We start from the raw sequence: 14,455 nt of genomic DNA on the forward strand, positions 1-14,455 counted from the left end.
TTCGAATAAATTACTTTCTCATCCTCCTTCTTCACAACATGGTGCGTGACATCTTTCGTCATATTTACAGCATTAATGGGGGTTTGACGTCTAATCTGTGCCAGTAAATTGTATTGATTGATTTTGGGACGAACTATTGACCGTGGTCTCAAAACTGTTGAAATGGAAACATGCTGAACCGAATCATACTGGGTTGGTCGATATAAATAATGGAATTAAGATCGAAGAACAGATAGAATCAATCTGGGTTTTATTTATTGGCCACCAAATGTCTCCCCGAGTGTGAGAAACAATAGTGGATGTGCACGATTAGGCTTCTGTTCAGAAATAAGCATGTGTGGTGGAAAAAGAGGCCCCGTGGGTGCTTTGGCGGAGGGAAGATGGGGGAGGTTCTCACCAAAGAAAACGAAGTTGATGATATCTTGCTCAGGACCTGTTGATTGCTTTCGCGTCCAACACAGTAATGACCAAAAAACACGTAGCATGACAACAACGGTTCAAACAACCGAGTGAATGAGCTTTCATGGGCCGGTCTGAGGTCTTCCTGAAACGCAGTCATTCCGTGTCCTATTCAGGGACGCAAAGAGGCTCGGCTTATACCGGCTGATTTCATCTTTTTTTAAAAAGAAAATGTACCGTATATTGATGGGTTTAATGAATGAAAAGAAATCGATGTTAATAAAAGGTTGAATTGCTCTAGAATGATCTTTGTTGTCAGTACCAGTGCTTCAAAACTGGCAATTTAAAAGCAATGAAGGAAAAAAATTTAAAAAGGGGACCACTTCACCACAGTACAGTGCCCTCCAAAAGTTTTGCAAGAGCAAGGTTGGCTCCTTTGTTTTGGTTGTATAATGTAGAGATTTGGGTTCTCGATTAAAAGATGAATGTGAGACAAAAGTTCAGAGTTCTATAATTTTCTTTCATGGTATTTACATGGAGACACCGGCAAATATCCTTCACCCAAACACACACAAAGTAATTACAAGACTCTAGGCATCAAAGTCCTGCCCCGTCCGTGTATGCACTCTTGTTTACAATCAAGTAATTCACGATGTTGCGACTGCTCTCTTTGAGGAACAAAATGGCTTCATGTGACCGGTCTGATTTGGAAAGCTTATCTGAGGTCGTCATTCCCTCTAACCAACTTCACTTTTTCCACATTTGACTTTGGACGACCGGTTCCATTGCGTCGATGTAATGAACACGTTTCCTTTTTGGGACCTCGTTCACGAAACTAGACATAAGGAGACTGCTGACCGAACAATGGACAGTTCTTCTCTCAGGGTTTTCCGTTTGCGTGCGGGCCCTAAAATAGGGCGCTGGAAACTAAGCATTGTGGGTAAAAGGGTCAATTGGTACAGATTAACATTAGCGACTCATGTTACCAGCGTTAGCTTCTGATATCGGCGCATCATAGCACTTGAATGTTCAGCTGAGAAGCCAGACTCACCATTGGCCAAGAAGTACTCGGGGTGAGGTGAGGGCTTGTCCACATGCATGACAAGGGCCGGCCCCTAAAACGAGCTCATTTCAAGAATTATGGTTGGATGAATCATGCGATAATGTCATCCTTGAAATATTTTGACAAAAGCACGTTACAGACATGCTCATCAGGGCGTGAGAACAAATTTGAAATTGAAGAGAAAGAAAAACACAATGTCTCCTTTGATGGGGAAATCAAGTCAGAAATGTTCCGAACAATAATCCGATCAATGCGCCTCCATGCGTCTGAAGATGGCATTCTGATAAATATGATGCCTTTGGAATGTGAATTAAGCAGCAAAATCCACCCGATTTTGCCACTTGCCGTCGACTGAAAATGACCTCGCGGTCCCTTTGGGCTCGGGTTGCCAACATTACGTGACCAAATCCAAAGAACAGGTGAGCTGCGATTGGTTGATTTGAACCGAGCACTTTGATGATTTGAACGACTCAAGCAGCGTGTTGATGCGTCGTCAGGTTTATTCGTGTGGACTTGGGCACCATATAAAGCGTAGTGTAATGATTAAAAAAAAAAGGATAAAATAACAGGTCTGCCATGTCATCTCCTATATTGCCATGAGAACTCACACAGGCCATCTTTGTTTGGATTATTGGAAAATGATCTGGGGAGACAAATACAAACTCGGTGGAGGTGCCCTGCGGCACAACAGTGGCTGATGAAAACCAAGAATGCCTTCATTGTCAAGTCGTAGCCAAGTCTTTCTTAAAGTTCCCTCTGCAGCGTGGCCTTTTCCCTCAACCCAACCTTTGGCTGTGAAGGGAACTGTGAACAAAGGATGTCTCTTTTAGCCCCTACAAGCTCTCACTTTCTTCACAGAATCTTTGTGAGGCACAAGTTTATTACCTTCTCAAAGAGAGCACATGGGTCCACGTTTCAGACTTTGCCTTCAGGACCAGTAACATTTGAAGGGGTAGGCGTCATTCCTTAACCCCTGAAAAGAAATAGATCTATTCTTATCGTCCAAGCAACTTGACTTCTTCCTGTGTCGACAAGCCTCACTTGGGGGCATGTCATCTTTCCAAACATTTACTGAGAGCCAATTGTGTTAAGACGCCAAAGCCCGAGTCGTTTTGACGTAGCTTAAACGTCTTGTCATGCATGAGAGTAGTGGCGATGAGGCAATACAAATAGTGCGCAGAAACCTGTGCAGCCATGTGATTGAAAAAGACGGCACTGTTGGACTTGTAAGTCGTAGTGGTTTCTTTTTTGAGTGACCGTCCCTCTTTTAGCAAAAAAAAAAAAAAAAAATAATGGAGCCTTTCACAAGATCTTTGCATGCAACGTGACTATAAAATGCGTGGTCCCTCTTTTGACAGTCACTATAGTCAAGACACGTCTTGCACCCGCTGAAATGGCCAAAGAAGCGTCACTACGTTAAATCATCACAAACTAAAATAGGGCGTGCCATGGGATATTTTCTGATGTGTACAGGAAACATACACAAAAAAAAAAAAGAACGTTTATTTGCATATTGGTTCGTTCAAATGTGGTGTTTACAGTTTGACAGTAATTCACACGGGAACATCAATTTAAATCATGGGTGGTATAGAAAGACCGTGGGAAAAAAATCCTGGAGGCAGCATAAAAGCTGGGTAGTCTACGGAGCAATCGAGAGGTGGTCCTCCATTTCTGAGATCTACCCGACTCATTCATAAAAATGTTAGAATGTTCAAATATTTTTTCCAAACATTTTTTTTCAACACTTTTAAGATTTTGTTTTTCATGGAAGAGTATATTGAATAATTATCAGCGTCTTTTTAAAGATTTTTCTGGATTTGTAAAAGAAAAAAGAACTTTTTTGGAGTGGAGGGTGGTGGAGTACAACAGGGATGGCCGCAGCCCCTCAGTGATGCACTTTGCTTTGGAGTCAGACAATCCTCCATAGAGAGTCCCCAGTTGGTGCAGAATGTTGCCGTGCGCCTCTTGACTGGTAATCGGAAGAGGGAGCACATAACTCCCTCAGATCCGCGGACCAGGCATTATTAGAGGTACCGAGAACTAAACGGGGGCTCAGAGGAGATCGAGCTTTTTCCGTTGCCGGTCCCTCTCTTTGGAATGAGCTCTCGGAAATAACTGCGCAACAGACAGGCAATTTCTATCAACTGAACCAGTAAAAACTTTCACTCGGCAAAACGAAAATTAAATAACAATACAAAAAGCAATGAGGGCTCAGAACAAATCAGGGAACTAACACACCACACAGTAGAAAAAGAAAAACAAAAGTGAAATATTGTCATAAAATTCGAAATGAATTCGGATCATGAACCTCATGCGACTTCCTCGTAAGCTCTGCCTGAGCTACAGCGGGAAGCTGGTGCCATACTGTGCACTGTTGCGTCACTTCCGTCATCATTTAATAAGCTTAATGTATCACTCCGTTACATATGTAGCGAGGACAAATTCGTGACTCGTATTACTTTTTGGCAAGGAACGTGTTTTTGCGCTGTTCGCTATTTTGTTGGACGGCCCAAAGTTGTAAACAGCCGCTGCCGTGCCCGCTATTTATCCATCATACAAAACCTTCACCAAAACTTGACGTAGCCAATACATTTTTAGCCATTCTGAAGAGCACTATCAGATAGCGGAGGGACAAACTACTTCTTTAAGAGGAAGAGCACTGGACAAAGAGATGTCTTTGCTCCTTTGCCTGTGGCCAGTGGTTAAGATTAGCAAGAATTAAATATCCTTTTCCAAGAAGAAAACACATTCCATCTGTCCAATCTCTGTGAAGTTGCACTTGTCCAAGTGACTAACAATAGTGTTTCATTGCTCGGCTGTTTCCTGTCAGTGAGCAAAGACACTTTGTGATGTACTTTATTTAGAGAAAAGGTTTGCACAAGCCGGATTTAATGTTCCATTATCCTGCCATGCATGTTTTTTGGAATGTGGGAGAAAAGCGGAGTACCCACAGAAAACCCGCACAGGCACGAGGAAAACATGCAAACTCCACACGGGAAGGCCAGAGCCGGATTCGAACTCACGACCTCTACACTGTGAGGCGGACGTGCTAACCAGTGTAACCAAGTGTTAATTTACACGTTTTGTATGTGATATAAGAAAATCGTAACCAATTATTAATTTACACGTTTTGTATGTGATATAAGAAAATCAAACTGATTGAAACAGGAAGACTATGAATCCACGTCAGATTTCATTAGTGTGTGCATGCTTTTCTTTGCAGATACTTTCATGAAAAAGCCATCTAAGTTGCAAGAGAAAAGGGCTGTCGGTACTTTTTGTTGGGGTGAAAAAACAAAAGACTCCCTTCACTCCGTTTCAAACTTCCACCAAAATCAAAAAGTCAAAGTACACAAATGTATCATTCTTCCTCTCAGTACGCCTCCAGTGCAAAGAAAAGGTCAGCGTTTCACCGCAAATGTCTGCACGTGGCGTTATATGATTTTTCAATGTTGGGTCTTTTCCAGGCCATCAAGTTCTATGCACCTCGGTGCAATCGCACCCAATAACGTAAGACACAAACTTCCCCAATTTCGATGAGAAAATCCATTGCGAACGACATTCGAGTGGCACGGCTGCAGGTATTTTTGTCGCTCAACTTCCATCCATCCATCCATTTTGTGTCCCACTTGTCATGAGCTGGAGATTATTCTCGATGGCTTTGGCCGAGATGCCGCTTCCCCCCCTGACAGGTCAGCGGTCAATCGCAAGGCACGTGTCGGCGCTCGGTGCAGCATTCCCACTCCTGTGGAATATTTTCAATGAACCAAACGTTAACGCGTGATTTTGGAAGGTGCGAATGCAGAAAATCCATGCGAGCAGGGGACAAACGGAATCCTGTTTAATGCACACATGCTCTTCGGAGTCCAATCTTCCTTAAATCTTTGACTGTATCACGTAACCAGAACCCTCAACTGATTTAGCAACAAATTCCACATGTCACTTCAACGCAATGTGACGTCCCAACCTTAAACCAGGCAGTACAAACCACTTTCGGGGGCGCGGGGGGGGTTGGGGGCGATAATTACCTCGAGCTAAATCAAATTTTAGGCTTTCGAGATACGCTCTATACTTAGCAGAGAAGTCAGTTTTGGAGCACTTGTCTTTCAGTACATAGAGCAACAGAGAGAGAGACAGAGAGAGAGAGAGAGAGAGAGAGAGAGAGAGAGAGAGAGAGAGAGAGAGGAAAGCTGCCCCCCTGGTTCTACGCCCCCGTGAGGCTTTGCGTGAAAGAGGTGGGTGGCGAGAAAAGGCTTTCATGACTTGAAGAAGAGGGGCACTCATGGTGGGAGGCCTTGCACAAAGTTGGTGCCCATTGCGGAACTGTTGACACATACGTCATGATCATTCACTTTACACTGAGGGGAAAAAAAGTGGAGGTGCCGGTTTATCGGTGGCACGGCCGTCCATACAGCTTTTTCCCCGACTTGCCCTCACCGTGGGATGTGGGGTGGGAGCCATTCCGCATGGAGCGACGTAACCCAGTGACGATCGCAAACAAAATAAGCTCGGCGGCTGACCAACTTTTTGACATCCTTCCTTTTCGATGCCACGTATGCCATCACATGCGCGGCAGGCTGCTGATGAGCAGAGATGACGATGGCAACGGATCTCCCAATGTGCCTTCAAATGCAGCTAGAAAACAAAGCTTCTACTTGTTCTACTTGAAAGAACATAGCGTCTCCGTGATAAACTTGGGAAGTCTGTGTCTTTTTTTTTTTTCTTTTTTTTTATTATTGCCAGCGGGAAGCCAAAAAAGACCAAAATATACCCAAGAGGTTAATGCCAACATTTTTTGCCTCTTAGTTTTGTATCAGATGCCAAGATAGCAATAAAAGAAAGACAAAATAATCATCATTGGAAATCAATTCCAGGTGGTTGATCTCTTGTCCCGTGTTTATCTTTTGATGTCCAACCCAAATGTTTTCAGGCAGCAGAAATAAAAGAAATAACCTCATAGTGCCAATCTGTTGGGAGAGGGGGGTTGGACAGGCTTTGCATGTCTTGAGCAGATGCATTCATTTATGTATTGATTGAGTGACTTATTTATCCGTTGATTTATTTATATTTCGACGGAGACAACATTGTTCCTCTCAGTTTATGATAGTGACAACCGCAAAGCTTGCTATTTAAACAAAGCATTACATTTTGCGCTGGAATTTGCTTAATTCCTTGGCTAATTGCATATCAACTCAAATTTTCCTGTTGTTCGTCTGAGATTATCGCTTTTCATCAAAATGTGACACATTTATCAATGCGAATGCTCACATTTCAAAGCCTCCTTCTTTTCTTTCTAGTCCTTCTAATCCAATGTGAAAATCGACAACAAATATGTATACATCTATATCGCCCGACCGCCTCACAGTGCAGAGGACGTGGGTTCGATTCCGGGCTCCGGCCTTCCTGTGTGGCGTGTTTTCCCAGGTGCTGGCCTGGATTTTCTCCGGGTACTCTGCTTTCTTCCCACATTCCAAAAACATGCACGATAATGGAACACTCCAAATTGTCCGTCGGTGCGGTTGTGAGCGCGATTGGCCGTTCGTCTGCGTGTGCCCTGCGATTGGCCGGCGACCAGTTCGGGGTGTCCCCCGGCTCCTTGCCGAAGACAGCCGGGATAGGCGTCACATTCCCATTACATCGGCTCCGGCACGCCCGCGACCCTCGTGAGGAGGAGCGAATTGGAAAATGGATGGATACGATAGAATTGAAGGTGCACTAAATTCTAAGCATGTTATGTACGATGACGTTTTCGACCTCGGCTTGAACACATTTTTCTGCACATTTGATGAGGAACCCGCATCCAAAAGGAATGATTTTTCATTTTGCCGGCAGACTTGCAGCTGGACCCGTTTATCCGACAGTAGTTTTTTGATGGGTTTGAAAAGTCAGAGGTAAAAAGAGCAACGATTTTCAAACAGCACTGCCGCTGTGTGTCTTCTTCTAAGCCAACCGTGTTAAACTTCTTTCTGGATCGATTTGCTCCAGTGGGCGATGAGAGTCAAAAGCCGCTTTGTTAGCCACTCCAATATCTCATTTTGGTCTAACTTGCACGGCGTAACGAGGTCTTAAAGTTGTTGAGATGACAGCGCTACCGTTAACGTAGCTGAGTCTGTTCCAGCGGAGCAGCTCATTCACGATGCTCATGTCATTCAAGTGTTGTCATTCACAATGGAGAGTAGCATCTCACTGCTAATGCTCAATGTCTTTTGCCCGCAGTGGGTCTTGAATTAGGTTTTGGTTCATCATTCCTTGGAAATTTACACGTTTTCCATATAGCGGGGTTTCGCACGATTCATCATAGTATCGTTGCTGGCCAAAGGCCGGACGCTGATTTTCGGCAGCGTACTCCCTGACAAAATTCTTTGACCCCGCCCCCGAGAATGTGAATGGAGTCAAATGCACTCTGGAATAATGCGCTCTCAAAAGCAAGTGCATTTGTTTCGCTTCTCCGATAACCACACAAGCAGTGTGTATGTCTGGCGCGGACAAACAAGAAATGTGTTGCTAATTGTTAGGATGTGGGATTGTTGGAAGGACAAACACAATATTGCAACTGAGGCTCTGATTAATGTTAAACTGAAAAAAAAAAACCAAGCAAAAAAAAAAAAAAGAAAGAAAAGGATACATTACTCATCAGAATGGAAGAATAAACAAAAGAAGGCTTGAAATCTAGAAATGAATCTTACCTTTGAGTGTCCATGTTTGACGATGATGCCAAGCAGCCACTCGGCCACGATTGCTGTCTGAGCAGGTCTTCAAAACTTTACCACGCTGGAACTTGCCGCTGTGACTGTAGCGTGCGTGGCCCGCTACGATGTCGAATCCCCGATTTGTTGTTTAGGGAAGGAAGTCCACTGGTTTTGTGTTTTGCAACAGGAGCATTTCCACTTCTATGGAAGAAAGGGAGGATATCATACAATTTATTTTTCCAGGGAAGTTTCATGGGCTTACTTTGCAGTTTGCTTTTGGGGTTTTTTTCCCCATTGCAAGACCCACGGTTGTCACCTGCCTCATTGCTAAGCCGGGACCGGGAGGTCGTGATTCCCCCGCTGTGCTTGCGTGGGCTTTCTCCAGGTTTCCTCCCGCATTCCAAAAACATTCACGGTCGGTGAATTGTGGACACTCTGGATTGTCCCTCGGTGTGAGTGCCGATGCTTGTTTGTCTCTGTGTGCCCTGCGATGGGCTGGCAACCAGTTCGGGTGTTGGCTCCGGATTAGAAAATGGATGGATGGATAGAAATCTTGAAGCCATCAAATCAGCATGGGCTCCATACTTGCAGATGGCTCTGTGAGCCTAACATACCGTTTTTAAGTGCTACCAAAATCAACCGTGAACTAAAACATGCTCATCATTGTACACAGTATCCTTATTGAGACGTTTTTTTTTTCAAGTCACTGCTTTTTGGCTATTTATATTTTGGAAGCTAATGATGTCAAACCATCTTTTCTGTCTCTGGAACAGGACGCGACACAAGGGCGAGTTTCAGGCATCTTTCAAAAAGTTGACTTTTGCCAAACGAGGGCTCTTGCCATGCTATTTCTGACCCTGAAAACAGGAAGCACAGCTTGAGATTCAGCCATGTTAATGCTGAAGTTGAAAAACCTGAGCTTCATTTTCCAGACTCTTTTATCGTCTTCCGCCGATTGCGTGAGGAGAGATTAGTGAACTGCTCGTGAATCATTTCACCATATAGCAAGAGTCATTCGATTATTAAGTAAGGGTTTGGTTTGGGTTTTTTTTTTTTTTCTTTAGAGGTACCGTGTCTGACATGCATTTATTTCTCATTAAGGGTCAATGCAAAATTCATACGTTTGGTCAATGAAATGAATTCATGTTGCGGGGATTGTGCGGCGTAAGAAGAGAAGCCATGGCAAATGTGCTTTGCTTCAAGCAGGACAGCCGCCCCAACCCCCCTCCTTGGGTTTCTCCGCTCCATAACTGGAAGCATGAAAATGCATTTTGCTGATTGATAAGCAAGGATGCAACGTGTTACAAGGCTACTTGTTTACGCACAGAAGGAGATTCAAAGGCCCATGATGTGTTCCCGAGCCACCAAAATGAGTTATTCAGAAGATCAAATGCCTGATACAGATGTTGTCCCATTTTTCTGCTTTTGTGTGTGTGTGTGTGTGTGTGTGTGTGTGTGTGTGTGTGTGTGTGTGTGTGTGTGTGTGTGTGTGTGTGTGTGTGTGTGAGAGAGATCCAGAAATGCCACGATATAACTACAAATTATATTGCGGCATTTTTGAGGTCATAGTCTCATACCATAATTCACAAATATTTAGAAGATGACCGTTTTCCTGTGTTTGCCTCGATCCATCACGACTTCCATTCATGGATCTTCCACTCATCCAGGGTTGGGTCGCCGGGGCAGCAGCCCCAGCAGGGAAGCCCAGACATCCCTCGCCGCAGCCACTTGGTCCAGCTCTCCCAAGGGGATTCTGAGACATTCCCCGAGAGACATGGGGGAGTGATATATTCAGATTCCAAACAGGGAGCGCTAAATCGCACGTTCACCTAAACGGATTGAGGGCGTTGCCGGTGGCCGTCTTGCACGTGTACTACAATTGTTAACATCCCCAAATTGACGTTGCATCGCTGTGACTTTTTCAAATCTACTTGCGCTTGCATCCTGACTTGGAAGCACTGCTGATAATATTCAAGCTGGGAAAACAAGCTTTGCCATTTGACATCCCCCACGATTATATGCTGATTTGATAAAACATGGATTCAAATGGATTTTACACCTGTCCCAAACAATTGCTCCACTCATACCAAATTCATCGTGTTTCAATAACAACAATAAAATGACTATTTTGGATAATGTTGAGTTGAGCTTGGGTTCTCTTGCTTCGGGCCATGCTGATGCGTAACAAATTAACATTTGCGGCTGTTAATTTGTACATTCTTGACCACAATACTGAAAAAATAAAATTTTACCACTATTTTTGGGGGGACAAACTCCAAAGGATAAGTTGAAGATAGCGGGCTGCAATACACTGCTTGGTGATGATAAAACACAGCTTCATTGTTGAAATTTTTTTTAATGAAAGAGCAGTCTATTTGATGAAATGTAGTTTATGGTGAGGCTTGAATTAAAGTGTGTAAAGTTGTTTAGGCGCACTGCTGTATTTTTATTTATTTATTTTTGTTTGGTGTTTTGCTCTCCTTGTCCTTGTTATTAGCGGGAAATTGTTGTGAAGTGGGAGTTACCATGGTCATTTTACATCAGTCAGTCACATGTAGTCACTGCCATGCATGTGTCTGGAATACGTTTGCTCCATTTTAAATGTTGAGCCAAAGAAACAGCCCAAAACTCGTTTGCATCCATATAAAAGAAAACATGTGCTTTTCAAATTGTGAAACCACGAATACTTGTGATGTGGCCTTCGATTTGTTTGGAGATAAAGAGATTTATTTTCCGAGGCCAATGTTTCTGCTAGAAATGGTCACCAGAGGGCGCCAGTTAAAATAGAATGCAAACCCGGAAATCAGTTTGCTGACCTTCAAAGTAAACGTCAACGAAACAGTTTTTAAGATTCGCTGTGTACAATTCAATCTTATCCTTAAACCCAAATTAAATACTTAAACTCCGAATTTTGGAAGTACAGCGAGTGTGGAAATGGTTTAATACCGATGTGAAAGGCAGACTGGAGTTTTTGAGGAAAAGAAAAGAAAATGCAGTCAATCACACCAGTGCAAAACAATAAGAAATGACGTCTTAGAAGTACAAACGCGTGCAATTTAGCAGCAGTTTGAATGGAGCAATCAGTCAGAAGTCAAAGGAGATCTGCTCCAAGGGTGGCAACCACTGGTGAGAGGCTAACTTGATTCCTGGCTACTGTCAAGCTGCCTTTGAGCAGGGCACCTTCATGAATTACTCAACATAGTGACAGTTCACATCAACACTTTTTGAAGGTATTGAAAGTGAATTTCTAAATGTAACAGAACCAGACCAAATTTTGAAAAAGGAGGTTTGGTGTGATACCAGCAATATTCAAGTTGTGTTTGATATTATGCCTCATAAGTAAATAAATAAATAGGAGGGTTCACAAACATTTACACTGTATTGACCCTGACCTGTCAAGGAGCCTGCTAGACACAAAAATGACCAAGTGCAGGTCCCATGAAAGCCGGTGGCACAACGTTTGACCTGCTTCGAGTTGTGGAGAGCGCACGTGATGGGGATGAAGGTCAGCACGCACTTATTTTTGATGCACCGTATTGTCATCTCTTCTTTGTAGAAACTCGTAAAGGCATAACGTTTCCTCTAGTGTGTGAATGGATCTTTCATAGCGTCAGTGTCAGTCAAGGCACAAAGCAAAATCACATTAGTCGTCCATCAAGGTCAAGGCTGATGGTATGGGGACATATTTAATCTGCCCTGGAGGGAAGTGCAGTAATATGACGCCAAAGACCAAAGGATAACACACACCGCGACAATGGGCCAATAACTCTGGGACACTGTGTCAATCAGGGGGTCCCCTCGGGAGAATTGACCTCACTGTGTTAACATCTGTTCGAGGGACCCGGCATAATCCCCTTAAAAGTGTACAATATTGTTTTTGGGCTTAAAAAGATAGGATTGCTTGGTGGTTACATTCGCTCACCTAACTTTACTACACGCTATGTTTTATGTGTTGAATTGATTTCAATTTGAGCACAATCATCCGCCTTAATCCACTTCCAAATCACTTCCCCGAGACCCCCCCCCCACCTCCCCTTGATGTGCATGCTCTGCATCATCATTACGAGAAGATATTTTATATGAAGTGTCTTTGTAAAAATAACTGGGGGCTAATCTCACTGGGAGAATGGGGCAAACACAGATTTTGTGTTGTCTACACACTGGGCTAAACCTCGTCACAGCTTGCAGAAATCGTCATAAATGGGGGAGGGGCAGTGACCGGGGTGACTCATGATGCTTCGATGAAAGCTCTTTGCAGCACAAACTCAGCCCCCACCAGAAAACAAAAGACTATCTTTTGTTCTTTTATAGTACAAAGTACAGTTAATTCTTCGAACTCGATGATATTTTACTATGAGCGTTTTTCCCCTCAATTCAAGTGCTTTCCTCCCCGCAATTTCCTTGCTCCTGCAGTTTTCAGTGGTGACTTGGCCTTCCCATTGTTCGACAACATTGAAACCTCATCAGTGCGGCACTCCTTTCCTTCCCTTTCCCTTATGATGCAGTCATTGCAAACGTTCAGCAGTATGTTCAAAGTCAAGCTGTATTTAAATCGCATGAAAAGTTACAACACAACAAAACGTTACAGCAAACCATTAAAAGTTACAATTCCTACAGTAAATATATTTTATGCATGTTCCTGATAGACAGACGTACAGACCGATAGAATGATTGTTTGATTGATTGATTAAAAAGGTTCGATGAATTGGATGACAAATACAATGGGGAAAAAAATTATTTGAATGTACTCAATTTGAAAATGCACACCATTCAAATGTGTTAAGGACCATTGTTTTCGGGGAGAAAAGAAGGGGGCGCGGAGGGGGGGGGGGCGTGCGTCAGCTTTGCAAATTGGAATCATGTGCGACCGAAAAAGAAAACCTGGTTTTCTTGCACTGGATATTGTTGAATGTCGTCGCAATTTCGATTGATTGCGGTCCCGCACCAGAAGTGCCCCTCTATTGGCCAACCAGCTGGATGGGGAGAAAGAGGAGGCGGCCAGTGCGAAGAGACGTTGGAAGCGGCCGGCTCTGCAGAGCGAGCGCCGCCGCTCTCGTCGTCACTCCAAGCCGGCCGGTAGCTTTCCCCGCCTCCTACGAGTCGGACCTGCGACGAACTCCGCTCGTTCGTTCGTTCGTTTTAACGAGACTGCGCGCGTCGAGTTTGCTTGGGATCGGCGCCGGCGGTCGGCCGGCCGACACCTCGTGAGTACAATCAAGAACAAGTGGCAGCGATCCGAGCACAACAAAAGACACGAGGTGAGCGACGTTCAGCTACTCCTCAGAATGTTACGGAGCACTTATCTCGCTTTGAAGCCAACTTCAACAAAACAATCGAGACTAATGTGACAGTGACGTTGATAAAGTGCTCCGAGCTTGCACACGCACGTTTGTTGACTTTGATCTCACGGTTTGAATCGGATCCTTGCCAAATGTGACAATAGAAAACGAAATGGATTTTTGCCGTGTTACTGTGTTCTGTCACCTGGGAACTGTTGACATGTCAACACCAGTGCTTTGCACATTGACAGCAGCTCGGTAAAAATGGTGCGATGCACCATCAACAGCGAGAACGAGGGCAGCAGGTGAGAACGAACAGGAGTTTGGGTTGCTTTTCAAACGAGCATCACGCTTTTCGCACTCCTCACGTCAGCTTGTTGGCACGGTGTTGAATATCCTGTTCCCCTGGACAAAACAAACAATGGGCAGTCAGGAACGTGATATCCTGTCTGGGCCTCGTGTCATTTTAAATGCAGTAATAAGATGAGCGTGTTTACCAAGTGGCAGTGATAAGATCTCACCTCGAGATGGTGGAAACGGTGTCCCCAGTCCCACCACTTTCATTCGTGGTGACAAGGAGGTCCATCTGGAGGACATCCAGTGGTCAAGAGGTGTCAGGAACACAAGCTCGGGCTTGTTTGTTTTTACCGTATGCAGTTTGTTCCTCATGAAAGCAACACGTGCCTTCTCTGTGATTCTTGCACAGAAACTACAAATGCAGCGCTGCTCTGTGTCAACTTTAGTCTGGGATGTTGAGCTGATTTGAATGCGGTCAGCGCTTCCAATTCAATAAAGTTATTAACCCCTGGAATACTCGGCCTTTGCTGCCGGGCACGACGCAGTTACAGTGTTTGGCCACCAGGGCCCATTCGCTTCCCTGCTCGCATTTGTGCAGCCAGTGTTGGTCGAGCTACTCGGAGAATGGACTGAACTCTAGTCTGTGCTACATTAAATCTGTAGTTGAACTGCACTGAAGCAACCCAGCAAAAAAAAAAAAAAAAAAAATAACCACACAGCCCACTCAA

The 14,455-nt window shown here is 44.2% G+C and overlaps 1 protein-coding gene across 2 annotated transcripts in view; it reads left to right on the plus strand.

The window, feature by feature from the left end:
- Positions 1–13,140: 13,140 nt before the first annotated feature.
- Positions 13,141–14,455, plus strand: part of frmd4ba (FERM domain containing 4Ba) — a 39,910-nt gene continuing 38,595 nt past the window's right edge. Inside the window, exon 1 of one of the 2 annotated variants that reach the window (XM_019879470.1) lies at positions 13,141–13,409. Coding sequence is in view for 1 of the 2 variants with exons in the window: in XM_019879469.1 (XP_019735028.1) it covers positions 13,703–13,735 (33 nt within the window). In the remaining variant the exon portion in view is untranslated. Of the gene's footprint in view, positions 13,410–13,687; positions 13,736–14,455 lie in introns of those variants that run through there. The other variant, XM_019879469.1, reaches the window with a different exon arrangement.

The sequence above is a fragment of the Hippocampus comes genome, unplaced genomic scaffold, assembly GCF_001891065.2.
Source record: "Hippocampus comes isolate QL1 unplaced genomic scaffold, H_comes_QL1_v1.1 scaffold44, whole genome shotgun sequence".
Lineage (NCBI taxonomy): Eukaryota > Metazoa > Chordata > Actinopteri > Syngnathiformes > Syngnathidae > Hippocampus > Hippocampus comes.